Source organism: Cimex lectularius, unplaced genomic scaffold, assembly GCF_000648675.2.
Source record: "Cimex lectularius strain Harlan isolate CLEC.00 unplaced genomic scaffold, Clec_2.1 scaffold93, whole genome shotgun sequence".
In the NCBI taxonomy this organism is placed as follows: domain Eukaryota; kingdom Metazoa; phylum Arthropoda; class Insecta; order Hemiptera; family Cimicidae; genus Cimex; species Cimex lectularius.
Window position 1 is genome coordinate 1131453 of NW_019392669.1, and position 27138 is coordinate 1158590.

Genomic DNA, 27138 nt, shown 5'->3' on the forward strand with positions numbered 1-27138 from the left:
GTCCGCAAAAACCAGGAAAAGGCTAAATAAATTTTTTTGGTATATTGAAAAATTATTCAAATAGATATTTACTTGCGTATGTAATAAAATCTCTTAGATTTCAACAGGTGTCATTTTATACAATTTTATACCAAAAGGTTTTTAAAAATAATTAAAAAATATATATTTAAAAAATTGTCAACAGAGCCCGGGAGAAAAGTAAATCAACCTCTCTTTTATTCATTGTAATAGATTTTTTTTTTCGCAATGAGTTGATGTATTAGAAGTCAACAGGTATCATTTTATGTCATTTTTTATACTAAAAGATTTGTAAAAAATAATTTAAAAAATATTTAATGTGTAGAAATTATTCAGCAAAACTAGGAAAAGGCTAATTCAACCTTTATATTGAAAAATCATTCAAATAGATATTTAGTTGTTTATGTAAAAAAATCTCTTAGATTTCAACAGGTGTCATTTTATATAATTTTATACCAAAAAGTTTAAAAAATATATATATTACAGAGCCTGGGAGAAAAGTAAATCAACCTCTTTTTTTATTCGTTGTAATTGATTTTTCCTTTTTTTTTTGCAATGAGTTGGTGTGTTAGAACCAAACAGGTGTCATTTTATGCCAGTTTTATACTAAAAGGTTTGTAAAAAATTAATTTAAAAATATATAGTGTATAGAAATTAGTCAGCAAAAACCAGAAAAAGGCTAAATCAACCATTTTTTGTTATAGTTAAAAATGTTTCAAATAGATATTTACTTGTTTATGTAACAAAATCTCTTAGATTTCAACAGGTGTCATTTTTTATATTAAAAGGTTTGCAAAAATAATATTAAAAAATATATATTTAAAAAAATGACATAATTTTTTGTACTAAAAGGTTTATAAAAAATTAATTTAAAAAATATTTAGTGTATAGAAATTAGTCAGCAAAAACCAGAAAAAGCCTAAATCAAGCCTTTTTGTTGTTATATTGAAAAATTATTCATAAAGATATTTACTTTATTATGTAGTCTCTTAGTTTTCAACAGGTGTCATTTTATATAATTTTATACCAAAACGTTTTTAAAAATATATATTGCAGAGCCTGGGAGAAAAGTAAATCAACCTATTTTTTTATTCATTGTAATAGATTTTTCTTTTTTTTCAACGAGTCGATGTATTAGAAGTCAACAGGTGTCATTTTATATCATATTTGTACTAAAAGGTTTGTAAAAAATCATTTAAAAAATATTTAGTGTTTAAAAATTAGTCAGCACAAACCAGGAAAAGGCTAAATCAACCTTTTTTTGTTTTTATTTTGAAAAATCATTCAAATAGATATTTACTTGATTATGTATGAAAATCTCTTAGATTCAACGAGTGTCATTTTATAAAATTTTATACCAAAAGGTTTTTAAAAATAATTGAAAAAATGTAAGTGTGTTGTAAATTTACTTTCATTTTGGTTTCAGATGTGCTTTTTTAGTTTCGTAAGTATTAAAGAGTTAGTATAAATAATTTAAATATATATGTCTTGAACCAATGACGTTATAAAAAAAATAAACAAATTTTTACCTCTTTTTGGAGAAATATTATACAGGATACCTCAGGCCCCTTTTAAGCATTTCTACGCGAAGGTGTAATCGGTTTTAAATTGGTCAAAAAATTACAAAGTTAGGGTGAAAAATAAAAAATAAAGTCATTTGGTTTGCTATTTATTAATCACATTTTATATTCTGCCGAACTGTCTGCCTTTTCGTAAAAATGCAAAAATTTAATTAAAGTTTTAAGTTGAGATAAAAAAGTCAGTAACACGATCGGGATTCGAACCCATGACCTTCGGCTTGATACGCCGCTACTCTACCACTTGAGCTATCTCAACTTAAAGCCTTAATTAATTGTATGATATTAATTGGTCAAGCGGACCACGAGAAATAGTGAACTTAATGAATTAAAATGAAGTAAACTTCACTAAAGCTCTCCATGGCCATTTCACTTGTCGCCGAGAATCAAATAGATTACACGGCATTTGAAAAATGGCAAAAAGGAGGGAAAATTCAAAAGGTGGGGTTGAGATGGAAAGTTAGTGCCCGAGTGGATCGAGGTCACGATAACTCAAGTGGTAGAGAAGAGGCGTATCTAGCCGAAGATTGTGGGTTCGAATCCCGCTCGTGACACTGACTTTTTATCTCAACTTAAAACCTTAATTAATTGTATGATACAGTAAAATATTCATCTCCTCGTCGAAATTGCGCTGCATGTTTCTTTTTGCCACAACTTTGTCATTGGTTGACCAATTGCTCCGATTACACCACCATTTTCAGCGTAAAAAAATCCTTTTAAAATCGTGTGTCAGGCTGTATAGGGTCCTGATTTGATATTTTGAAGTTGTCTGGGTCTGAGGTACCCTGTATAATGTTTCTTCTAAAAAAGATAAAAGTTTGAAGTTAAACTAAAAAATATCAAACACCTATTAATGTACTTTTCTCCTTCACAATGTGCTAAAGTCATTTTATGCCTTTTCTATAAAAAAATTAAATAATAAAAAATATGTATATGTAAAATTAGCGATCAAAGACAAGGATGAAGCTAGATCAACTTTACTTGATTAATAATTGAAAAATCACATTTAAAAAATTCACCCTAAAGTCTAGCAAATGGCTAAACCAACCATTTGTAAAATCATTACAATAAATATTTACTTTTTCTCTTCACTATGAAATAAAAGTCATAGACGATAACTGCTGCTCTTGTAAATATCGAAGGGTTTTTATACAAAAATTTTAAACTATAAAAACAAAATTCTACAATTAGTCTAAAACAATAAACATTTATTTTTTTACAGAATGAGCTAAAGTTGTAGACGTCAAAACCTGCCAATTATTTGTTTTATATGTTTATTGAAAGCTTGGTACTGACATAGCTTATAGTTCGTTTGAGTTTAAAAGTATAAAATCAGTAAGAAAAGACAAGAAAAAGGATAAATCGACAATTTGTTAAATCGTTAAATACATTTCTTTCCTCTTTCACGAGTTAAAAGTCGTAGACATCAACAGCTATCTTTTTATTTTTGTAAATATAAAAAAGTTTGTATAAATAATTTAAAAATTGTATAAAATCAGTCAATAAAGACCAAGAAAATGCTAAACCGATTATTCATTTATTAAAAATATTATTTTCTTTTCTTAGACAATAAGCTACAATCATAGACGTCAACAGGTGCCGTTTGAATCTTGTAAATATTAGTTGGTTTGTTTAAATAATTTAAAAAAATACATACACACTTACATAAAAATCAGTTAACAAAGAAATGGACTGGCTAAATGTTGTTGTCATCATTGTCAATATCATTATAATAAATATTTACATTTTTTCTTTCTTTGTAAATATTGTTTTCAAAGACAAGTTTACTGGTATAAACAATTTTAAAAATGGTATGTATAAAATCAGTTAAGAGAGCCGAAGAAAAGGCTATATCTAATGTTTGTTTAAATCAAAGTAAATATTTTTTTGTACACAATGAGTCGTAGACGTTTCATTTTAATGTTGTTTGACGATTGACGTGAAAAGCTGCCAATTATTTGTTTTATATGTTTATTAAAAGCTTCTTATAAGTTTGACTATTTTTACTTGAGTAAAATCAGTTAGGAAAGACCAGGAAAAAATCAGCCATTTTTTAAAATTATTATAATAAATACTTAAAATTATTCTTTCACGATAAGCTAGAATAATATCGTAGACGTTATCAGGTGCTGTTTTATTCTTGTAATATTGAACTGTTGGGTTAAACAATATTTTCAAATGATATGAAATCAGTTAAGAAAGTCGAGAAAAAGGCTAAATCAACTATTTGTTAAATTAGTAAAACAAAAATCGTAGGAATCAAAGTCTGCCTTTTTATTGTTGCAATGCCTACTAAGAACTTCTTATAAATTTGTCTATTTTTAATTATCACAAATCAGTTAGAAAAAAACAGCAAAAGGCTAAATCAACCATTTGTTAAATCAGTAAAAAAAAACGTAGGCGTCAAAATCTGCCATGTTATTGTTGAAATGTGTATTAAAAACTTCTTATAAGTTTGTCGATTTTTAATTATATCATATCATCAGGAAAAAATTGTAGGCGTAAAAAAATCTGCCATTTTAGTATTGTAATATGTATTAAAAACTTCTAAGTTTGTCTATTTTTAATTATATCAAATCAGTCAGAAAAAAACCAGCAAAAGGCTAAATCGACCTTTATTTTATTACCTTATAAATTAAATCAGTTTAAAAAAATCGTAGGCGACAAAATCTGCCATTTTATTTTTGTAAGGCCTATTAAGAACTTAAAAGTTTGTCTATTTTTAATTATATCAAATCAGTCAGAAAGAAAACAGCAAAAGGCTAAACGTCTAATAAGTAGTTATATTGAATATATTCTGTAAAACTGTGAACAATAGATTTACTTTCTGGGTAATTTTATCGATTCCAAAGTTAAAAGTACTTAAATTTTCATGGATAAAATCATTTCACAAGAGATTTCAGTAGCAATTATTATAATAATTAAAATTTAAGTTTGTAATAATTGTTTCAAATATCGAAATATCGTATAAGTTTGTCTATTTTTAATTATATCAAATCAGTCAGAAAAAACCAGCAAAAGACCATTTGTTAAATCAGTAAAAAAAAATCGTAGGCGTCAAAATCTGCAATTTTATTGTTGAAATGTGTATTAAAAATTTCTTATAAGTTTGTCGATTTTTAATTATATCATATCATCAGGAAAAAAATTGTAGGCGTAAAAAAGATCTGCCATTTTATTGTTGTAATGTGTATTAAAAACTTCTTATAAGTTTGTCTATTTTTAGTTATATCAAATCAGTCAGAAAAAACCAGCAAAAGGCTAAATCAACCATTTGTTAAATCAGTAAAAAAATCGTAGGCGTCAACAGCTGCCATTTTATCCTTGTAGATATAAAAAGGATTAGCATAAATAATCAAAATTAAAAAAAAACCATTATAAGCACGACTTGCCACAAATGGCATAAGGAAACGCCTTATAAGTTGTTATAATGAATATTATCTGAATAAATCTGTGAACAATAGATTTCCTTTCTGGGTAATTTTAACGATTCGAAAGTTAAAAGTACTTAAATTTTCACGAATAAAAGCATTTCACAAGATATTTCAGTAGTGATTATTAAAATAACTAAAGTTTAAATTTGTAATAATTGTTTCAACTTGTTTCAAATATCGTTAAGGTTTGTCGGAAATAATCATATTTGCATAAAACCTAATATAAAATTGTTTTATTTGTGTTGTAAGTCATCCATAATTCTTCGTGAATTAAAAAAACAAAACAATAAAACCTAGTAAAACTTACTTTCTGTACCTGAACAAGAGTTGGTATGAAATAAAGCGGCCACAAATCACCCATGGGTGTACACATTTAACATAAAACTTCCTGTTTTTTAAATAATGACCGAGTTCGCACGTTCATAAATAATCCACACAACACACACACCAAAAGAAAGTCCAGAAACCTAAGATCTTGACCGGATGGCAGCTCGGAAAGGACTGGAGGTGTCTTTCTCCCTTGCGGCTCACCGTTAGCTCCGTTTCCCGTTACCCCTCACCTAGTTAGCCCGTTTTCAATACCACTTCTCTTGTTCCCTTGGCAAATGTCGCGTTTTATTATTGGCCGGGTGTATTTTACATCGGAGACCATCTCGAGACCAAGAGGATGCGAAAAGGACCGAATCAAAACCGATGGGCTTTTTTTTAAATGAACAATTCACTAAAGTTTCACCGGACTAAACTGCATTGCACATAAGAAATGCTAACTTCTTAGTTATGTTTATGTATTATTATAGCAAATTGAATTAATTAATATTTAAAACAAAAAACGACTGCAAAGGCAGAAATTCGATCAAAAATAAAGTGGATTTCTCAATATCCTTTTATTTTAACATAGAAGGTTGTGAATCATTAACACACGACAGATAGTTTGGTCATTTCCGATCATCCTGGTCCGCCTATCATCGCTTATTCCTTCTGTCAGACCCGTTTTGATTAGTCGAAGATTTTTGCAGTAGGTCGTCTAAAAAATATCAACTTGGAAGCAGTTGTGAGATCGGCTAGTGATGGTTTGTTTTGGTTTTGTTTTGTTGGTTTGCATAACTTTTGAGCTTTTACTTTGTTTGGAATCGATCATTCGGAAGCGATCAAAATAGTAAGGAAGGCCAGAACCTGCTCATCCTGGTTTCCTTGTCCTTTGTTGGCTAATTTAAAAAATTATATAATTGAAAATAAAGAAATGAAGGACACATCTGACTAGACAACGAAGCGAGGATAGGCGGACCAGGATAAGCGGAGATGACCATACGAAAAGAAAAAGAGGTAATAATAAATTAGTATCTTGATCTAAATAACCAAGATATTTCGATGGTTCTACTGTTAACAGATCAATTTTTTTCAAACAATTTATAAACAAGAAATCCACTGAATGATTGCAGGAACGCGTCTGACAGGCTAAAAAAGCGAGAATAGGCGGACCAGAACTACAAGACACTATTCATGTTGTTTTAATAAACAGTGTTTTTTTTGTTTTTTTACCTGCTTGTAGTCAATTCATTTTTTTTACGAGGGTTCGCAACAGCACAGGTTATATCAACCCTCGGGGTGCCGGTGTTTTTGAAAAAAAGCCCATTTGTAAGTCGGGTTCGAATGCAGGGCCGCCGGATTCGAACCCGGGACCTTTATCTTACAGTGATGAGCGCCGTGTCAACGCCTAAACCGTTGCGGCCACCGACGCCTCCATCAATTCATTGCTTCGTTTATCCTCTAAATGAGATTTAAATAGTTTCTATGCTGTAATTTCTATGAGCCTGTGGTGTCGTTTCATAAAAACCCGTCCTGTTTACCGTAATAAACCTGATATTCTGTAAAATAGTGTAAACTGCTCCGGCCATTAACCTATTCTGTGCAGGAGGACTAAGAAAGAAAAAGAAAGACCTTTTCTGTAAACTAAAAGTACTTTGTGTTGAAAAAAAAGTGCTTAGGCTTTAATAAAATATTATTATTAGAGCAGTATTGTGATTTTTGCCTTCTGTGCGGCGATGAGTCGATAATTTTGTACTGATAGTTTGCTGGCCCGTGGGTCTGAGCTTTTATTTGGACAGGAGATGAAAACAGCGAGGATAGGCGGACTGCAATGACGGGGAAAGGACCTAACTACAACTTCCTCACCCGAGACCCAACCAATTTTCAAAGATATTCGTTTAATACCCGAGGGAAATTCTATCCTTTTTTGGTTTGTTTGGTTGAGAAGAACCACACTTCTAAAAATAAGGAAATAGCAAAGAAGTGATAGACGAACCAGGATGAACGGAGACGACCAAACTAAAAATATCTTTGTCAGGTCATAGTACGTTACACAAAAATTTCTATGGTTTTAATGCTAACAGATCAAATTTTGTACAAATTGTAAATAAAAAATCCACTACTGAAGACGGCGATTTACCGTAACGTATATATTAGTGTAAAAAGTGAGGATACACGGACTCAAATTACAGTTCTTACGTATTTTTTGATGTTGTTTTATTTAATTATGTTTATATGTCGCGAGCTGTAATATTTTTGTATTAAAACTAATATAAAGCAACTATTCTCTTTGTACGTTTAACTAACTGCATTTCTATACCTGGTTTTGGGGACTCCATTGCTAAATTAGTTGATCTATTAAATGAGCCCGAAATTGTTTCTAAAATGTAGTTTCTTGTAACCTGCGGTTTCCTTTCATAAAAGCCTGTCCTGTTATCCATAAAACGTTAAAGACATACTGACATTTTAATGCTTTTCTGTAAAATCCGCTGATCCGGTCGTTAACCTGTTTAGAGAGGAGAAACAAAAAAAGGAAAAGGAAAAACAACCAGTAGGTTTAAACTTGCGCTTAATATTAATACTTTATTGGTTAAATCATAGATGATCATGGACCTAACCTTACTTAACCTAACCATTCCTAACCTTAATCTGCGCTTAACCCTACCTAACCTAACTCAACCTATGCGCACTCCCCGGTAACGTTAAAGCGTAAATAAATTGTGTATCCAGCATAAAAACAATGTTAAAAGAAAATTTTGTAAAATGGTAATTCTGGTCATAAAGAAAATAGACTGCTCAACAACTCATCCTTTATACTGGCATATTTAAGTTTGGGCCTAAAAAAGACGAATCGCTTCTTTTGTTTGATTTATATTCTTAAAACTGCGATTAGGGTGTGCATGGAAGATAAAAGTGCATAAATGATCGGCTAAACACATAATGGATAATTTATGCGTTTGCATAATGATCAATGTCCGGTCATAGACTGCCCGTGAATTTTGTTTGATAATCATAGTGATTGATGTGAAGTAAATTTGCAAAAAAAAAATATAACAAGAGGTAAGAGTTTAAGCATTAAATCGTTGTAAAAAAAGCGTTTCGATCAAATGTGATAGTGAAATAGACAATGAATGGACAGTTAAGGCGTTAATTGACCGTCATTTTTATTATAAATATAATCGCCTTTCTCCTTAATCCCACTAAGCCTGGTTTAGTTGTTACATTGTTTCATAAACTGGAACTATTACTAGTTTACCAAGAATGACCTCCTTTCTTGTGACATATTTTATAATCGACATTATTTGGTGATATCGAAAGGATGAGTAATTGTAATGTTTTGAAAATAGTTTGACCCACAATATTCGTATATTCTCGCTGTAATTTTTGTTGAATGGCTTTCAGTGAACGACTGCGTGTTGTCTCTCGCGCTCTACTCTTTTGTAGATCAAGGTGATTTGTTCATTTCAGATTAGGTTTATATTAAAAGTTGGTTTCTGGTTTTCTGCGTGTGATTTTGTTGTGGTTATTGACATCAACCAGTTCGTTTAAGTTAATGGTGTGAATTGAAATTTATTTATATGTTAATGAGTTTTCATACTGTACTTTTTTTTAATATATGTTTTCTAACATTCCATCCTTTCTTGACACCATCATTCTTGACCAGACTGCTAGATTTGTACGAGGCGCGTTGCGTAGTCTTAAGCAAATATAAACATTGGCCAAATCCCGAAACGGGGTCTGAGGAATGAAAAAGATCCGTGTTGTAAAATTTTGAAATATTTGCATCTCGGGTTGAACGTACTCGGAACATATTCGGCCGTCTTATCTGGAAATCTTTCCAGCTTTTGTTTCCGCTTTTAATGGCGACCTCGTGGCAGCCTCACTCACACACTTTTTTCTAAACAGTTCACTACAGTTTTATACACTTTTTAAGATATAACATTAAAGACACATATTTCACAGTATGTGTTCAAAATGAAAGCTTTAACCAAGTAGATAATTTATTATTATCACATCCATGGAAGGTATTGATTTTTCAAAAAAGAAAAATTATTTACATAATCTTCCCTTTCAACTTTTCCTAAAATTACATAAAATTCTATTAGAATGAACATTAAACAAAATTTGTTGAAGTCGTGAGTAGCGGTCAAAAATGAGATCGTTTGGAAAAACACCTCTTCTTTTTTTGCGGACGTTTCGACCTTTATTCTTGTCATCTTCAGGGCTTAAAGTGTGGTGCCGTTCTTGTGGTGTCGTATTGGTGTTGTGTGAAGTGTTGTTGCACTTGAAAACAAAATGGCCCAAAAAGCAACGCACTTTCAGAGCCTGGTAAATGCAAAACTTGCCATTTTTTGCATGAATCAACTAAATTTTGAACCTGGTAATCAACCTGAAATGGGATTGGCATTTCACAACAAATGTCATCTCAGTCTCTCGTGCTAGCTATCCAGCTACAAATTTGTAATAAAACGGTACTTAGTCTTTTATAACAGGTTTAATAATTGATCAGAGTATAGAATGGATAGAATGACCACGATCAACTTATGTGCTTGGTGCATACCGAGTAAAATTAAAAAATGAGATATTTCTCCGTGTGGCCTGATGAACCTGTAATTGGGCCATTGCCGATTTTGGTTTCGGTCCGCCACATCTGGGTTGTCCGGTCAGACCCGAAAATTAAAAAGTGAAAAGTTTTCTATTGTCGCAAAACCAGTGGATTTAAAGAAATTGAAAAATAAATTCTTTTATTTGTACAGAGACAGATCATCGTCGGTGAAAACTGGAGAAAAATCGGTGGCACAAAGTCACAACTGTAGATGGCGAAAGGTGTTCTGGAGTTTTTGATTTCTGAACAGTCTGGTCCGCTTGGTCTCGTTATGTTCCGTGCCCGTTTTCTTATCTCTCACGTTCACCATCTTTACGTAATGCAATACAAAACGCAATTTTCTAAAGAAGAACGTTCAATGAATAATAATTAAATATAGTTTTATTATATTTTGTTTAGTCGTTGGTGTCTACAGTCTAGTCCGCCTGGTCTTGTCATATTCCATGTCTATTTGGTGTATGCCGCGTTCTACCTTCTTTTCGAATTTGTAATTCAACATAAAAAATTTCTCTACGGAAGTAATTTCCAATAAATTTATAAGTGTTTTCTGTGGTTTACTATCAAGTTTTTGATGTCTGTACAGGATGGTCCGCCAGGTCTCGTCACATTTTCTCCATGCGGGTTTTATCTCTCACATTCTTCAGTCTTGAAAAATGCGCAATTCGATATATGTAGTACAAGTTTTCTCTAAAGAAGAATAAATGAGGATTATCCGTGTTTTCTAAATTTTGTTGAGTTTTTGTAGTCTGAACATGCTGGTCCGCCAGGTCTCGTCATATTCTGTGCCTTAGTGTCATTTGTCACGTTCGTCCTATTTATGAAATGTTAATTCAATATAGACTCAATTTTCTAAAAAAATAAATTTCAATAAATCAGAATAAATAGGGTTTTCTTTTATCTAGTTTTGACGGTTAAAACAGTCTGGTTCGCCAGGTCTCGTCATATTCTGAGCCTTAGTGTTATTTCTCACGTTCGCCCTATTTTTGAAATGTTAATTCAATATAGACACAATTTTCTTAAAAAATAACTTTCAATAAATCAGAATGAATAAGATTTTCTTTCTTTTATCTAATTTTGATATTTAGAACAGTCTGGTCCGCCAGGTCTCGTCATATTCTGAGCCTTAGTGTTATTTCTCACGTTCGCCCTATTTTTGAAATATTAATTCAATATAGACACAATTTTCTAAATTTCAATAAATCAGAATGAATAGGGTTTTCTTTTATCTAGTTTTGATGTTTAGAATAGTCTGGTCCGCCAGGTCTCGTCATATTCTGAGCCTTAGTACCATTTCTCACGTTCGTACTATTTATGAAATGTTAATTCAATATAAACACAATTTTCTTAAAAAATAATTTTCAATAAATCAGAATGAATAGAATTTTCATTTCTTTTATCTAACTTTGATTTTTAGAACAGTTTGATCCGCCAGGTTTCGTTGTATTCTGAGCCTTAGTGTCATTTCTCACGTTCGTCCCATTTATCAAATGTTAATTCAATATAGATACAATTTTCTAAAAAAATTAACTTTCAATTATTTCAATAAATCAGAACAAATAGAGTTTTCTTTTCTTTTATCTCGTTTTGATGTTTAGAATAGCCTGGTCAGCCAGGTTTTCGTTTTTTTCATATATTGTGCCTGTTTGTTACCTCCATTTTCGTACTTTTTGTGAAATGTATAATTCAACATGATCTGAAAAAATTTTCATCCAGAAGAATGTTCTATAATTAATAGTTTTCTTTTGTTTCATGTTATCGAGTTATTAATAGTCCGGTCCGATTGGTCTCGACAAATGCCGTGCTTGTTTTCTTATCCCTCACGTTCGTCCTTTCTGCAAAGGTGAAAGTCGAATTACATATATCGATCAGCTCTTTGTTCAAATATCCAATTCTTCAAACAAAAAGCATTGCTTTGATTAAACCGATTTTGGCCAGGAGATCACGTACTCGCAGAAAAAACCCACCAAATCTCTTGTAGTTGAAGGTTGAATGATCTTCACTGTCTTCCGATGACTTACCACTCCACACGTGTCGAATTTACACATCGACCGCCCGCAGGCATCGACGCGTCGAAAAGCGGAAAGCAATAATGGCCGAGGTCGGCTCGTCGCGAAAATATTTCGACATTCTTCTGAGGTCATTAGGCTGAGAAATGGCATTACCGTGTGAATGAGGAGTTGTGTCAATGGAAATGGGCTCTTACCATGCACTGCCCCACTTGCTTCTTTTCAATATGAATCGCCCGGTTTAGCAACCTTCTGCTCCCGTTTGAACCAAAACTAAACGGGGAAATTGATAAAAGTACAATCTATTGTTAATAGTTAGTATTTTTGATTTTCAACGCTTGTTTTCGCTTTATTTCCGCAAATCCCTTATAAAACAGTTTCCATCTTAAATCGCAAAGCGAAGATGAGTTTCAAAACCGTAAAAACAGTTAAATAAAACTGTGGTGAGCAAATTTTACAACATTAACAAGCTAAAGTGTTCTGATTGACATCGAAAAATATTTTACTATAAACTCGTGAGATTTTTTTATCGAGTACTGTGGTAAAGAACCTCCATTTTAGTCAGTTCTAGTCATCCTGATCTGCCTAGTCTCACTGGTTTGTTCTGCCAGTCGTAGTTGACACACAAGCTGCTAAAACCTTGTAGCAGGTGGAGGCAAAGACAAATGGAAGCAAAGACGCAAAGATAAACACCATCTGCCAGCCAAACATCCTGGTCAATTAGCCCAACTAATCCAAGAACCTGTTTCCAGATCCGCTTGTGTTTTAGGGACTCTCAGAAACTTATTTCAAACCAATTGAAGAGATTACTGTGTGGAAATGTATCGTGTTTTTGAACCCACTACGAAAATGGTGAAATAGCGAAAGCATCCTGACAGATAAAGCCAGCAAAAGACGGACCAGGATGATCGTATACGATCTAGCCATAAGATTCTCAATTCCATGGGTTAAAGAACAGTCCTTACTTTTTGAGCTTTTGCGTTTTTCAGTCTCACCGCAAGATTAAAAAAAAACTGTAATCAACATTAATCGGCTATTGACTCTATGAGCACTTATGTTTTCCTGTCGTTTTAGAGTATCCTGATCACCAGTGCTCATTTGGTCTATCAGACACGTTTTTTTCTACCCGCCATCTTCAGTTTATGGCTAAAAATATGCTGAAAATTGATCAGGAACTAGTCTGCTAGTTGTTATAACCTGCGTTCTTGGAAGGTTAGGGTTAGAATAAAAATGTCTGACCAAACCAGCGAGGACAAACGGACCAGTATGATCTACACAGTCCAAACTATACTTTTTCTTGTGAGGTTCCCTCTTGAAGTCTACAGGGTGATGAACCTGTACTTTGGACGTTTTCTATCATTTTGTCTGCCTATCCTCGTAGGTATGAAGCAGGCTGATCGATCAAACAAGCGCGATCGGGTGGACCAAGATGTTTGGGAAAAAAACTGCATTTTTTTTGTTGTGGGATTTACTGGGGTGTTGAATCTGAAGCTTCCTTTTTTCATCCTGGCAAAACCCACCACTGATGATGAGGAAAGGCCGAATCGTGTTTGTCAAAACCAACGACGATAAACAGGCTAAGATGAAAAAGGAAAAATGGCAAGGCCAAACTTATTTTGAGTCGATTTGCATGGTTTTCTTTTTCGTTTATATAACACACCAGGGCAATTGTTCATACATTCCAACGGTTCACCGTTATTCCCTCCTCTTCCCCAATCTTAATCGCTTTAATAATCTCCTCCTATTAAAATATTGTTTATTGGCCATTAGACAGTTCAATTTAGAAATAGAAAAACAGATTGTAACTTTCGATTTCTTGTAGGTTTTTCCTTAAATAAAACCTTTATAAAACGTTTCGCAAAAGTTGGCGGTTGGTTTATCGAGTTTATATCCTGAAAATAATCGGTTCCGGTCCATCGTCGTCCATAATGTCGACAAAATATTCAAGATGCCGTGAAACGACCAACGGGACTTTAAGTGCGATCAGCAGGCAGCCTCGGAGGACTTCCTTCTTAGTGGATCCGTATAATTTATAACAGTTGGACTTTAAAAAAAAACCACGAACATTACTCGCGGATCGTTTTACCTTTTCCCATGCCAAGGTTCCAATTCGCATCAATGCGCATAAGCTCTTTGAGACGGAGAGGCGTCCTTGCACGGGCTTGGCGTCGGCGTCCTTCTACACAGAAACGGTCAGCAGGATGAAGGGCAAAAGGCAAAACCGCTAAAAATTCCTTCTAGAGAAAACAACAATACATCGATATAATTAATGGAAATAACTATATTTTGATGACAAGAAACCTTAGTCAAGGTTGTTGACCATATTCAGACCGTCCTTGATCGTCCTAGGCCCATATCATCTATTTGTCGACCAAACTTTAAAATACACAGCGACTATTACACAAGGACGATTAACAATCAAGGAATTATTGCCATAAAAACCTAATTATAATTTTATAAACCAACACATCTAGTTAACAAACTTCTTTGCGTTTTATTATTTGAAAGTAAAAAAAATATAAAAATATATTTGTTACTACATGACTTAGTGCACCAACTTGGTTTAAACTCAGTTTAATACTGAACCGACTTTAAAATCACCATTTTTCATTTTATCTTGAACGGAGTTCAAAATGTGAACCGTGGCCATCGAGCCTGGGTTAAATCTAGTTCAAGAAGTTCATTTCACAATATAACATAGGCCACACATAGGCCACGAGAGTCAGAAGAACCGTTCCTCATTTGAACTTAGTTCAAATTATGAACTAAGTTCCAGTGAACCCAGTTTAAACCGTGATTGGTGCAATGGGCCCTTAAGGTTTAGTTTAACAGGCCATATTTGATCTAGTCACTTGTTAGTCGGACGTTTAATTTAATTATTTTTATTAGGCAATATTATTTATGTATATGTACAATTATTATCTACTTAGGTACTGATACTACAACGGGAAGAATGGGCCAATGGAACACCGCTAAAGGCTCCTACTGATACACTGACGGTTCCAAATCCGACAAGCGCACGGGTGCTGGTGTCTTCGGGATGAATCCAAATACCGAACTAACGATAAACCTAGGTAAATATGCTACAGTTTTCCAGTCTGAAATCATAGCGATTGAACCCTGCGCCAGGTAAATAAAAAACTAGGAATACATACACGGAAGATTTTCTCTGACATTAATGACCTAACCCTGGCATGGGTCCCTGAGCATTCGGGTACTGATACCCGGGGGTATAGAGGCAACGAAAATTGGCGAAAGGGGGTGCCAATATGGACTCTCTAGATCCAGAAACCCTTCTTTGGCTTAACATCATGCCAAAAAAAGAGGATAACTCGAAAGTCGAAAACCTGGTGGAACCATACCACAGATTCATAGAAGAACCATGCGCAAGACTTACAAAAGAGCTACTCTATGGTAAACGCAAAACAGCAAGGATTCTGGTTGGACTCCTGACAGTGCATTAAGAAAGCACTGGATAGGAGAACAGTCATAAGAAACTCGGTGAAGACACTGTCAGTAAGAGGAGGAGACCTCAAAATACATTTTATGGTTTTGTGAAGGTGCAGATTCTTGCTACTATGTCTGGTAAAGCCACAAGCAAGATCCTACACTAACGAGCCGCTGACAAGGCTACGGAGGTTGATTAACAACCTGAAGCTAGCCAGTGAGTTATAGAAAACAAGGGAGCACAATAAGTCTTCGTAAGTCGAGGTGCAGAAGCCCTTGTGGCCGACTCTTTTATCACTATCGCTATTATCAACTTCTAATTAGATAATAAAAATCACGTTAACAAATCTTAGAAATTAAACAGCTATGTGGGCAATACTAAACTTTAAGATTATTTGGAGGTCATGAGGTGCGGTCTGGTGTGATGTAGGTTTTAGAAAAACATTTTCTTTATCCTGCCAACGTTTCGATCTTTATTGAGATCATCTTCAGAGCTAAAAGTGTTTGTTTTCCGTGTAGATGTGTCATTCTTGTCTGTCGTGTTGAGAGTGCACTAAACTTTAAGTCGAGTAACCAGCATAGTTACCACTTCCCACTTGAATGTTACCAACTTACATAATTAATATTTTTTTATAAGCCCTTCGAGGTTGACGCCAGTCGAACAAGATTGTTAAAATTCTTACTGCTCATGGACAAATAAAATTCTCTTGTCATCTTTGACGTCGGACTCTATAATGACAGACAAATTAAGTTTTATAACTGTGAAACCTAATCGGATACGAGGATGAGGTGGCCAAATAAAATTTCTATTAACTTATACACGAATGGATTAATACTCGTTTTTCTTGTTATTGTTTATAATAATTTTAATATAGAATTAAAAGGAGAATGATTTTTCCTTTTGTACAAAGAAACGTCCATTAATGGTATTTATATTGGTTATCGCTTGTTTTGTAAGTGGAACAGGACTGGCGCGAGAAAAACATGCGGACATCCACTTAAGATAAACGAATCGTTTGATCGTCTTTGATTACCCAGGCAATTACCGCGACAAAAAAAAACTCAGAGATGTTCAGCATTTATTATTTATTATTCCTTACAGTTCTTCAACAAAATTTCTGGTTTATGAATATTTACAAAATTGTAAGGCTGATCGTACTGAATCTTTGTGTACGAAGGATGAAAACGCGAGAGGAGATACAGACGACTGACTAAAAATGCGTGACCAGGCGGACCAGAGACTTGCTCCTCAGTTCGTAGAACAAACAAGTTTTTTTTACATCAATGCCATATCTTCTGGATAATCTAGGAATGAACGTTACGTCAATAAAAACGAAAATTTAAGAGGATATTATACATGGTATTAATTGTTAAAAAAATTATTGTGTATAAAATTATAAAATTTTGTATTTTCCAAAATCCCTTAATTAAATTTTCCCTCAGTAAAAAGCATAATCATTTTTATTCGAAGATCGTGAGATTCGTTCTGGTGTAACGTAGGTTTTAGAAAAACATTTTCTTTATCCTGCCAACGTTTCGATCTTTATTAAGATCATCTTCAGGGCCTCAGATTTATAAGCATTGTTTAAATTTTACAAATACAAGTAGGACATTAAAAAAATGAATTTATACAATGCTAAAAAATTTTAGATAAAAAAAAACTGAAGACGATCTCAATAAAGATCGAAACGTTGGCACGATAAACGTTCGATCTTTATTGAGGTCATCTTCGGGGCCTGGGATTTATAAACATTGTTAAAATTTTACAAATACATGTAGGATGTGAAAAAAAATGAATTTATACAATGCTAAAAAATTTTAGATTAAAAAAAACTGAAGACGATCTCAATAAAGAACGAAACGTTGGCACGATAAACGTTCGATCTTTATTGAGATCATCTTCAGGGCCTGAGATTTATAAACATTGTTTAAATTTTACAAATACAAGTAGGACGTAAAAAAAAATGAATTTATACAATGCTAGAAAATTTTAGATTAAAAAAAAACTGAAGATGATCTCGCAAGAAAATGTTTTTCTAAAACCTACGTCACACCACCGCATCTCACGATCTTCGAATAATCATTGACTAACGGTCACTAAACACCACACAGAATAATTTTTAATAAATTTAAATGCAATTTATAATAAAAATAAAATAAAAATGCGAGAGAAATTAAATGCTACAAAATTGGCAATATCTCTATTCATTTTTGAGCTGTTTACATTATATTCTTTAAAACTTTCTGTGTAATAATTAGTGTCCCATTTTCTTTAAATATTCATCTTTATTGTCCTTTTACGATTGATAATTTGTAATTTTAGCATGTTTTAATTGTGAAATGTGTTATGTTTTGACGTAGATCAGGACCGAAGAAAATTCCCCGGCGGATGTTTTACAACAGAGGTGAAATCAGAAGTACAAGGAAGAAAAATCGGCCTGAGTCATGGTTAAACTTAAGCCAAGAGCGGCCGTGACACTCCTCTCATCGAGAACGGGACCCCCCGTCGCCTGTTTTGTAAATTGCCGTCCCTCGCAATCCTCGAAAACCCGACCCACGTGGGTGACCCACCGTCCGAATTTTATAAATATCCTCCAAGGCAGTCCGAAATTGTCAAAATGCAACTGTATACGGTCAAGTGACGACTGTTCCCTTCTCACCTTGCCGCGAGGTCGGAAGTCCTCTAACCCGGAGTTTGTAATTTGCCCGGACCTTTCTACATCAATTTTTATTCCTACTTCCTTCCGCTTATTACACTGCGCACAACGTTAACATTTCTGGGATGAGGATGAATTTCTGCAATCTCAACCTTGATCTTACGTAATTACTATCTAAACTAACCCTTAATTTTGGAAGAGAGGAGTAAACATTACTATAAAAATGTAAGGTATTGGTCGAAATGAAAAAGTTAGTGCCACGAGCGGGATTCGAACCCACGACCTTAGGCTAAATACCACTTGAGCTATCGTGACTTCGATTCACTCGGACACCAACTTCCAATCTCAACCTACAACTTTTCGAATTTTCCCTCTTTTTGCCATTTTTCAAATGTGGTGTAGTCAGGATTCGATTCTCGCCGAAAAATGAAATGGCCACGGAGAGCTTTAGTGAAGAGATACTTCATTTTACATATTAATCCATTAGATTTCGTGGTCCGATTGACCAAATAACATCTTTCAATTAATTAATTTTTATGTAAGGTATTGGTTGAAATAAAAAAGTTAGTGTCACGAGCGGGATTCGAACTCACGAATTTTCCCTCCTTTTTGCCATTTTTCAAATTCGTAAGGTAGGTTGAGATGGGAAGTTGGTGTCCGAGTAGATCGAAGTCACAATAGCTCAAGTGGTAAAGCAGCGGCGTATTCAGCCGAAGGTCGTGGGTTCGAATCCCGCTCGTGACACTAACTTTTCCATTTCAACCAATACCTTACATAAAGATTAATTAATTGAAAGAAGTTATTTGGTCAATCAGACGACGAAATATAATGGATTTCTATCAAAGAACATTTCAAAAGATAATCTCATTATAAAAGGATTAAAACGATATCATTATTTTTTAATACGTAGAAGAATCTTTTCTGCACCCATAGACAACACTTGCAAGTGTTTTTGCCTTATAATTAATTGATGATCTGATTGTTAAAAATTGTATTAAAATAAATATTACATCTAAACTTCTAAACTTTATAGTATTTTCTATTTCAGGCTTAAATAATACAATTCTTTGAACTTAGTTATATTTAATTTATCATAAATTGGAAGCAAAGGTTTAATTTTATTATAATTATGATTATTATTGATGTGAATAGTGTTATGAGCTGTTTCTCTCTTGTTAAATAGACTTAGATATTGAGATTTTGCAAGTCTAACAAAAAGTCTGAAGGTGTCAGGATGACGGTTACAAGTTTGGTCGAGTGGTATTGGTCGGAGACATGCTACAGGGCCGTAACTCATGCGAGTCGGAGGTTGGCCTTTTCCTGAAATAGTTCTTCGCTCTGAAGAGCAATTGTGGGTGTTCTGCTCACCGAGGAATCCTGATTTCGTCATTTCCCCTCAGTCCAATTTGTTGAGAGAAAAAAAACGAACTTTTGATTTTATTTGTCCAATTTTATGTTTGTACGTTTTGTAGATCTTCAATTATCCAAATTGGATCAATAAAAACTCCTGTGATTAAGTTTCATTAAAGTTTCATTGAATATTTCATATATATTCTTGTATCAACTATGTGGATATATCATTTTACACATGTTTTATTATATGATTGTAATAAGAATATAGCAAAAACTACCTAAGTTTATCAATAACCAAAAAAAGTCTAAAAACAAAATATTTTTCAAGTAAACTAGATTATGAATTATTTTAGTGAAACTAATATGAAATTTCGTTTCAGCACTTCTAGACATTAAATATAAATTTTTGTTTGAATTTAAATTTATCGATTTTTTGACCCCTTTACATTTTAATAAAATAAACGGCAGACCTACACAGTTATCCAGGTTGGATCAACAAAAACTCCTGTGCATTAAGTTTCATTAAAGTTTCATTGAATATTTCATATATATTCTCGTATCAACTATGTGGATATATCATTTTATAGATGTTTTATTATGTAGATTGTAATAAGAATATAGTAAAAACTATCTAAGTTTATCAATAACCAAAAAAAGTCTACAAACAAAATATTTTTCAAGTAAACTAGGTCATAATGTTTTGTTAGTGAAACTAATTTGAAATTTCGTTTCAGCACTTCTAGAGACCCTAAATATAAATTTTTGTTTTAATTTAAATTTATCGATTTTTTTGCCATTTAAAATTTTTCCGATTTTTAAGAAGTTGTTATCTGAATATCTGATTGAAACGGCTACAATTCTAAAACTTTTGCTTGTTTCGTAGTGCTTCGATGATCATAATCTTCATCTTTACTTTTTAGATTCAGGGATTTAAAATTTCTCAAAACTGCTCTAGGGAAAAGTGTGTTATCTAACAAATCTTCATCCTTAAGCTTACAAGGGGATGACCGAGTTGGAAAACCACGGATTAATATTTTTATTTGACTTTTCTAGTTGCTCAAATCAACTTGAATATATCATTTTACAGCATTTTTTGCATGCAGATTGCAATAAAAATATAGTAAAACTATCTAAGTTTATCAATAACCAAAAAAGTCTAAAAACAAAATATTGTTCAAGTGAACTAGGTCATAATTTTTTTTTAGTGAAACTAATATGAAATTTCGTTTTAACATCTCTAGAGACCCCTAAATATAAATTTTTGGTTGAATTTAAATTTATCAATTTTTTTACCTTTTAAATTTTTGCGATTGTTAAGAAGTTGTTTTGTTTTCATCATGAAAATCGGTTTTCTAAAATTTTGAGAAAAATTATGTTAAATTTTGCACTAGGGCTGTCAGTCAGGCAGGAAGAAAAGGTCGAAATTATCAGTCCAAAAATTAATTAATTACACCGATTTCCGCGAAAGTCGGTAACTAAGAATTTTATAACGATAGAATTATGAAAATGAGGTCAAATCAAGTCAAGTTTTGACTATTTTCTGACCTACTTTGTTTACAGAACCTTTGTTAAAATATGCAAAAAAACCAATATTTTGTTGATTTTTCTGTTTAAATTATACCAAATTAGAATAATATCGTCGAAAATTTTTGTTTGCATGTTAAACAAGAATGAAATTGTTAATATATAAAAAATTAAAACTTACGGTTGCGCATCTTCGACCGGAACTGGTGACGGTTGCCTCGGCGAGGGCGGATCTTCGAGCCGAAAATGCGTGATCCTTCTCATCGACTGTCTCAACCATTGCTGTTGCTGTTGCTGCTGCTGAGGCTGTTGTTGCGGCTGTTGTATTTCGGAAGCGGTGCTCGGTCCGGCCGCCCCCGAGTTCGTCATGCCACTGCTCGTGCCGACATCCCCGCCGTCATCCCTTCTACTCTCTTTAGGCCTGGATCGAAAATGAAATTTTAACAAAGCGGTACTTAAAAAGGGCTTTTATACGAAGGAAAATAAGCCGTCGAACCTATACTTCTTACAAAATTTTGGAGCGCGTGACAAAAAAGTAGCCTAAAATTTGTATAATTTTTTCAGTTAAATTATATAATTTTCATATTTAATGAATTAAAGAGTTGTTTTTTACCTGGACGAATTTTCTATTGGAAAAATTTGGCTAAAAAGAAAATTTTTAATATAGATAGTTTTTTTTTTTTTTTTTTTTTTTTAAACAAAAAAGTGTTGTTTAAATAGTCTTCGGGGAGAATCTTGCTGTTACGACAGAGCCGAACATTCACTGAAATTATAGGTTAGATTTGAAATACGAAGGACGTCCTCTTCAGGTGGGAAAAGCGCTTTCCAAAACCGTGATTTCATGTTTGAAGAAAGGACGAAATAATTTTACCAGACCGTCCTCAAATGTACATTTAACCTACACGTTTTCTGTTCGTTTTTATATCGAATAACATCAACTTTTATGAATTTTTTTATTTATACAGGTTTTATGCAGGCCAACGGCTGAAAAAGGAAACAGAAAGCAAAAAGCTCGGAAGTTGGCAGTGATGCAAATTTTATGGTTTTATTGAATGGGCGATGTTTGCCAAGGCGTCTGTCGACACTATGCTATTAGATAATTCAAATAATTCTTGAGGTGAATTTAAGAGAAGTGAAGAACTCAAAAAGAAAATAATTTAAAATATCGGTTTTATTCGAAGGGCGGGAGAAATGAAGAAATGATCTTGATATGTACGAAAGTATAGCTGACAAAAAAACCACTTTGTTTGATAAGATTTTCAAGTTGTAATCCTTTGAACAGCATTCCGAATTAAATAAGAAAGGTAATTTTCAAAGAAATTTAAATAATGATTTATATACTAAGCGGAGTATTATTACGAATTAATTAGAACTTGGAAAAGGACTAGGACGAGAGAAAACATGCGGACAGTCACTGAAAGGTAGCGATACGTGCAAATCCGTCTGCTTAACGAAACTACAACTACTACATCTTCTCAATACTTAAGATCAATTAGAGATCCTGTTATAATATACTGAGTTTTATTATAAATTCATCAGGACCTGGAAAAGACCTAGGTCGAGACAAACATGTGGACATTCACTGAAGGTTGCGGTGTGATCAAATCTGCCGAGCTAACTAACATACAACTTCTCCATCCTAAGAATAATTAGTAAACTCGTTAAAGATAATAGGTGTAGTTTTACTATAAATCCTGCAGAACCTAAAAGTCTTAGGACGAGAGAAAACATGCGGACATTCAAAGAAATGCGGCGATATGGGAAATGCCACATGCTTAACGAACTTAACCTCTTCATCATGCCATACTTAAGATTAATTAATAAACCTGTGGTAATATAATAAGCGGAGTTTTACTCTGAATCCATTAAAACTTGGAATAGTACTAGGACGAGAGAAAAATGTGGACAGTCAGTGGTGACGGATGAAAAAACCGCCTGCTTATTTTAAAGTAAAACTCCTCTACTCCGCATTACTTAAGATTAATTAGTAAACCCATTACACCCACTATCAGGGGTTTTATTATAAATTCATCAGGACTTAGAGATGGGCTTAGGACATTCATTGAAATGTAGCAATATGGGGAACTTAACGGAACTATCTTCTCATCATGCCGTACTTAAGATTAATTAATAAACCTGTGTACTAGGCGGAGTTTTACTATTAATTCATTAGAACTTGAAATAGGACGAGGTAAAACATGCAGGCAGTCACTGAAAGTCCTCCGGTCTGCCATACTTAAATATCAATTTGTAAACCGGTTGCAATATACTAAAGAGAGTTTTACTATGAATTTATCTCCTCTACTTCTACATTCATTATCCTGTATAATTGTCCTAAGCTCAAACGAATAGGGACTTCTTTGTAATTGGCTGGCTACAAACGCCATCAATCTCCTAGACAACAAATTTTCTGCTTAACCGTCAATTCTTACCAAGATGACAGGAAAAATCCTAAATTTTAACTGGAATTTTCTTCTTGTCAAATTTTTTTATCTCATTGGATAAATTTTATAGCAGAAATGTTTCATATTCATTAGGTTAATGCATTTCTATTAATAATTATGTTACCTATTATGCCACGCTATCAAGGATACTTTCAAGTAACATAAATCTAAACTTAAAAAAATATCGAACTTTTTGTGTTTTTTTGAGAATATTTGTTGTTTAATGTATTTTTTATCCTCTGCCAATGCCATATACCAAATACATTACATCCTGCCAGTGTAATGTGTTTTTTCTCTTTTTTAACCCGTCATCTGGCAATCTCTGACTAACAGATTTCTTTGTTTATGACTTCTTTGTTCTGTTCAAAGGATAACGAATTGAAATCCTTGTGAAAACCTCAGATTCTTTCTGTTAATTGGTGAAGAAGAAAAGAATATGCCAGCGTGTACATTTTTGCATTTAGAGAGTACTTCTTTCTTGTTCATTTGTTTTTTTTTTTTCTTCCTTGGATTAGCATTCTATTCAGTTAATTTATCCCTTTTTTCGCTAGTTTCAAATAAAATGATCCATGTTTTTACATGGAATGTTGTATTTTTATTTGTATCAAGTCACTTACCGTGATGGCCACTGGACCATTGGAGGCGGGGTAGGAGGGGTTTCCGGAGTTGTCGGTTCCACCTCGGCTTCCACATCGACCGGATGATTCACAGGGAAAGACGGCGAGGCGGATCGGGTCCTTCTGCCCGGAGATGACCTGTGTCCATCGGCCGACTCCGCCTTCCTCCGACTCCGTCTGAAACTGCCTGCGGTCAGGAGAGCCGGCTCGGTCGAATCGGCGAGAGTCAGGAACTGCCATCCTCCTGCCGAACCCGATCCACCCGGCATGTCCCACGTGTCGTCCCAGTCCAATTCCAAAGGAGGAGCGGACGGTTCGACGTCCTTGTACTCGCCCGTTCCGCTAGTGCTCGGCTCTTCGGAATCGCTCGTCGTCGTGACCATGTTGCCCAGGATCGCGTCTAGGAAATCCGCCTCATCCCCGAGACTCTTGAGCTGGTTGGTCTTCTTCTGGTTTTTCTCCGGGACGATCCTCGCCCAAGCCTCGTCCCATTCCGTGATGAGGAGACGTCGTTTTGCCTGTTCGCATCCTTGTTCCGCTTCTCTCTCCACCGCAGAGCCCCCTCTTCGCTCATCGGCTCCACGCTCCGGTGAACCTTCCTCGAACTCTATCAGGTCGACCTCACCATCCATCTTAACCTGGAAAATTTATAAAAATATATATATTACCTCAAATCATAGCAATTTGGACCAATATAAATGGCCAAAATTGGAACACATTTAAAGCTTTGTTTATTCCTTAAATAGATTTTATTGTTTACTTATTTATTTATTGAAGAGAAGGTATCGACCATTGGAAGTTATAATTTGGTATATGATCAGTATTAGGGTCAAGGAGTAGAACTTGACTACAAATTAAAAAAAAAATAAAATACAGTAGTAGCTACCTGTGCCAAAAATTGGTATTTCTTTGTGTTTATTCTAAGCATTAATGTGTGTGTTTTTTATATCGTTATTGTTTTTTTTACGAGGGTTCGCAACAGCAGACATATAAACGCTCAGGGTGCCGGTGTTTTTGAAACACCGTGTTGTTGTTGTTTTTTTAGTGACCAGTTGTTTAATAATTTGTTGGGGTCGTGAGGAGTGTCAGGAATGAGGTAGTTTAGAAAAACACTTTTTATTTTTTGGCCGACCTTTATGCTTGACTTTATGAAGATGACCCGAATAAAGGTCGAAACGTCGTCAAAAAATGAAAAAAGAGTTTTTCTAAACTACCTCATTCTTGACCACTCGTCACGACTCTAACAAATTACTAAGGATTAAGTTTTTATATTCTAAAATTTAAGTGTCCTTTCTTTATAATTTCCAATATGTCAAATATGTGATAATAGACATCCAGATCAAGCGTTTTCTTTGGAATCTCTGAATTAAACGATCAAGTTTCTCTTCACGCCAATCATCTATCATCCATCTGACCCCTTCTGTTTATTAGCTAATTTTAATCGTCTATGGCAATCTTAATGCTCAGGCACCCTTTAGAAATGTTGAGTAGAAGGAGTCTTTTGTCTTAACTCAATTCTTGGTTTATTTTGTCGAACAGTTGTTTCGCCTTTTCGTTTCATTTTACGCACCGATTTTTAAAGATTAATCTTCTTTTGTGTTGTTTGTGGTACGTTTGTTTATTCCCAAATTTTCAAGGACGTGTGTGTGTTCCAGTTTCGTATCGATTCAATCAAAAGATCAAGGAAAGATAGGCCAGATCATCATAAGTTAATTATTTTTGTTCGAAACTTTATTGTTTAGCATTGACTTCAGCCCAGGTTCCGACTGTCCTAGACCAGAATAACCGTCTTAATATCTTATTCAACCTTTTGGCCCTAGTTTGAATAAATTACCTATTTCATCCTAAAATATTTAGACACTTTTAAGACAGTATTTTGAAGGAAAAAAATATTGGGAGTTTATTTCCTGAACAGGTAGATTTTTCGTCATTTGTCGATTATCGACTAAATCTGTGCTTATTTTCGTGTGCTGTAAAGTATTTTCGTTCAGTTTGTGAGTGTGACGTTTGTATATTCCCACATTTTATTATCTATCCTTAATTATTTCATATATTCTTAAGTATTGAATATTTTTGTTTGTTTCTGATTCTGTCAAAATATATTGCGAAACTGGATGGACCAAATAGTCAAATTGTTGAAAGTCATCAATTAAAATTAATATTTTTTGTTGTAAAGCATAGTTTTAGCATTGAATTCAGCCCAGGTTCCCACTTATCCTTGACGAGAGTGGGTCAAACCGTCTTAAATTCTTATTTCTGATCCTATCAACCCTAGAAACAACAAATTATCTATTTCATCCTTAAATATGTAAATATTTTCAAGGCAGAATTTTTTTAATATTAGAAGCTTATTTCCAGTCTAAGTAGCTTTTCGGTAGTTTTGATGAGTCCCTACTTGATTTTGGGCTTATTTTTGGGTACGGTCAATTTTTTTAGTCATTTCCTTCAGTTTTGGAATTATATAGCAACTGCGGACCAGAAATTTTTGAAGTTTTTTAAAATTTACTATAGTTTTAGCATTGAATTCAGCCCAGATTCCTACTTGTCCTAGACGAGACTAGGTCAAACCGTTTTAATTTCTTATTCCTAATCCTTTCAGCCCTAGTTAATTATCTATTTCATCCAAAAATATTTAGACAGTTTCAAGGCAGTATTTTGAAAAAGTTATTAGGGCTTATTCCCTGACGAGGACGCCGGTTTTTAGCGGTCCGTCCGGCCGGACCTTGAGAAAACTCCCATTCCAAGTACATTGCCACGGCCAGAAAACGAGACTACCGCAAAAACCTTGCAACTTCTACCGGTTCCGAACTGATAATTTAACTTCTAATTGTTAAATAGGTAATAACAAGCAATTTTGTAATAAACCATGGAAATAGTTCCTTAAGGGTGCCGTCCATGTACGTCTGTATCCCTTGTACGGCACCGACAAAGTTCCAGTGTGTTTTTTGGATCTATTATAAATAGGAACAGGGTTCTTTTTGAAGACAACATGACTAATCAAATAGGCACAAACCCCTCAGAGGAACCGGTGCGGGATGACCCGAGCGGCCGGATTTTATCGTTGTGACCCATTTCACTTATTTCCGCCTTTCTTAAATATCAAAGAGCGTCGTGAGCCACAAAAATCAAGGTAGTCTTGATGACTTTAA

The 27138-nt window shown here is 33.9% G+C and overlaps 1 protein-coding gene across 3 annotated transcripts in view; it reads right to left on the minus strand.

Moving 5' to 3' along the window:
- Positions 1-27138, minus strand: part of LOC106672135 (sodium- and chloride-dependent glycine transporter 1) — a 65054-nt gene that overhangs the window by 10784 nt on the left and 27132 nt on the right. For all 3 annotated transcript variants that reach the window (XM_014403312.2, XM_024225230.1, XM_024225232.1), the window contains 2 exons: positions 23990-24627; positions 21110-21349 (listed from right to left, as the gene is read on the minus strand). In XM_014403312.2, the coding sequence (XP_014258798.1) occupies positions 21110-21349; positions 23990-24621 (872 nt within the window). In that variant the 5' untranslated portion in view covers positions 24622-24627. The remainder of the gene's footprint in view (positions 1-21109; positions 21350-23989; positions 24628-27138) is intronic.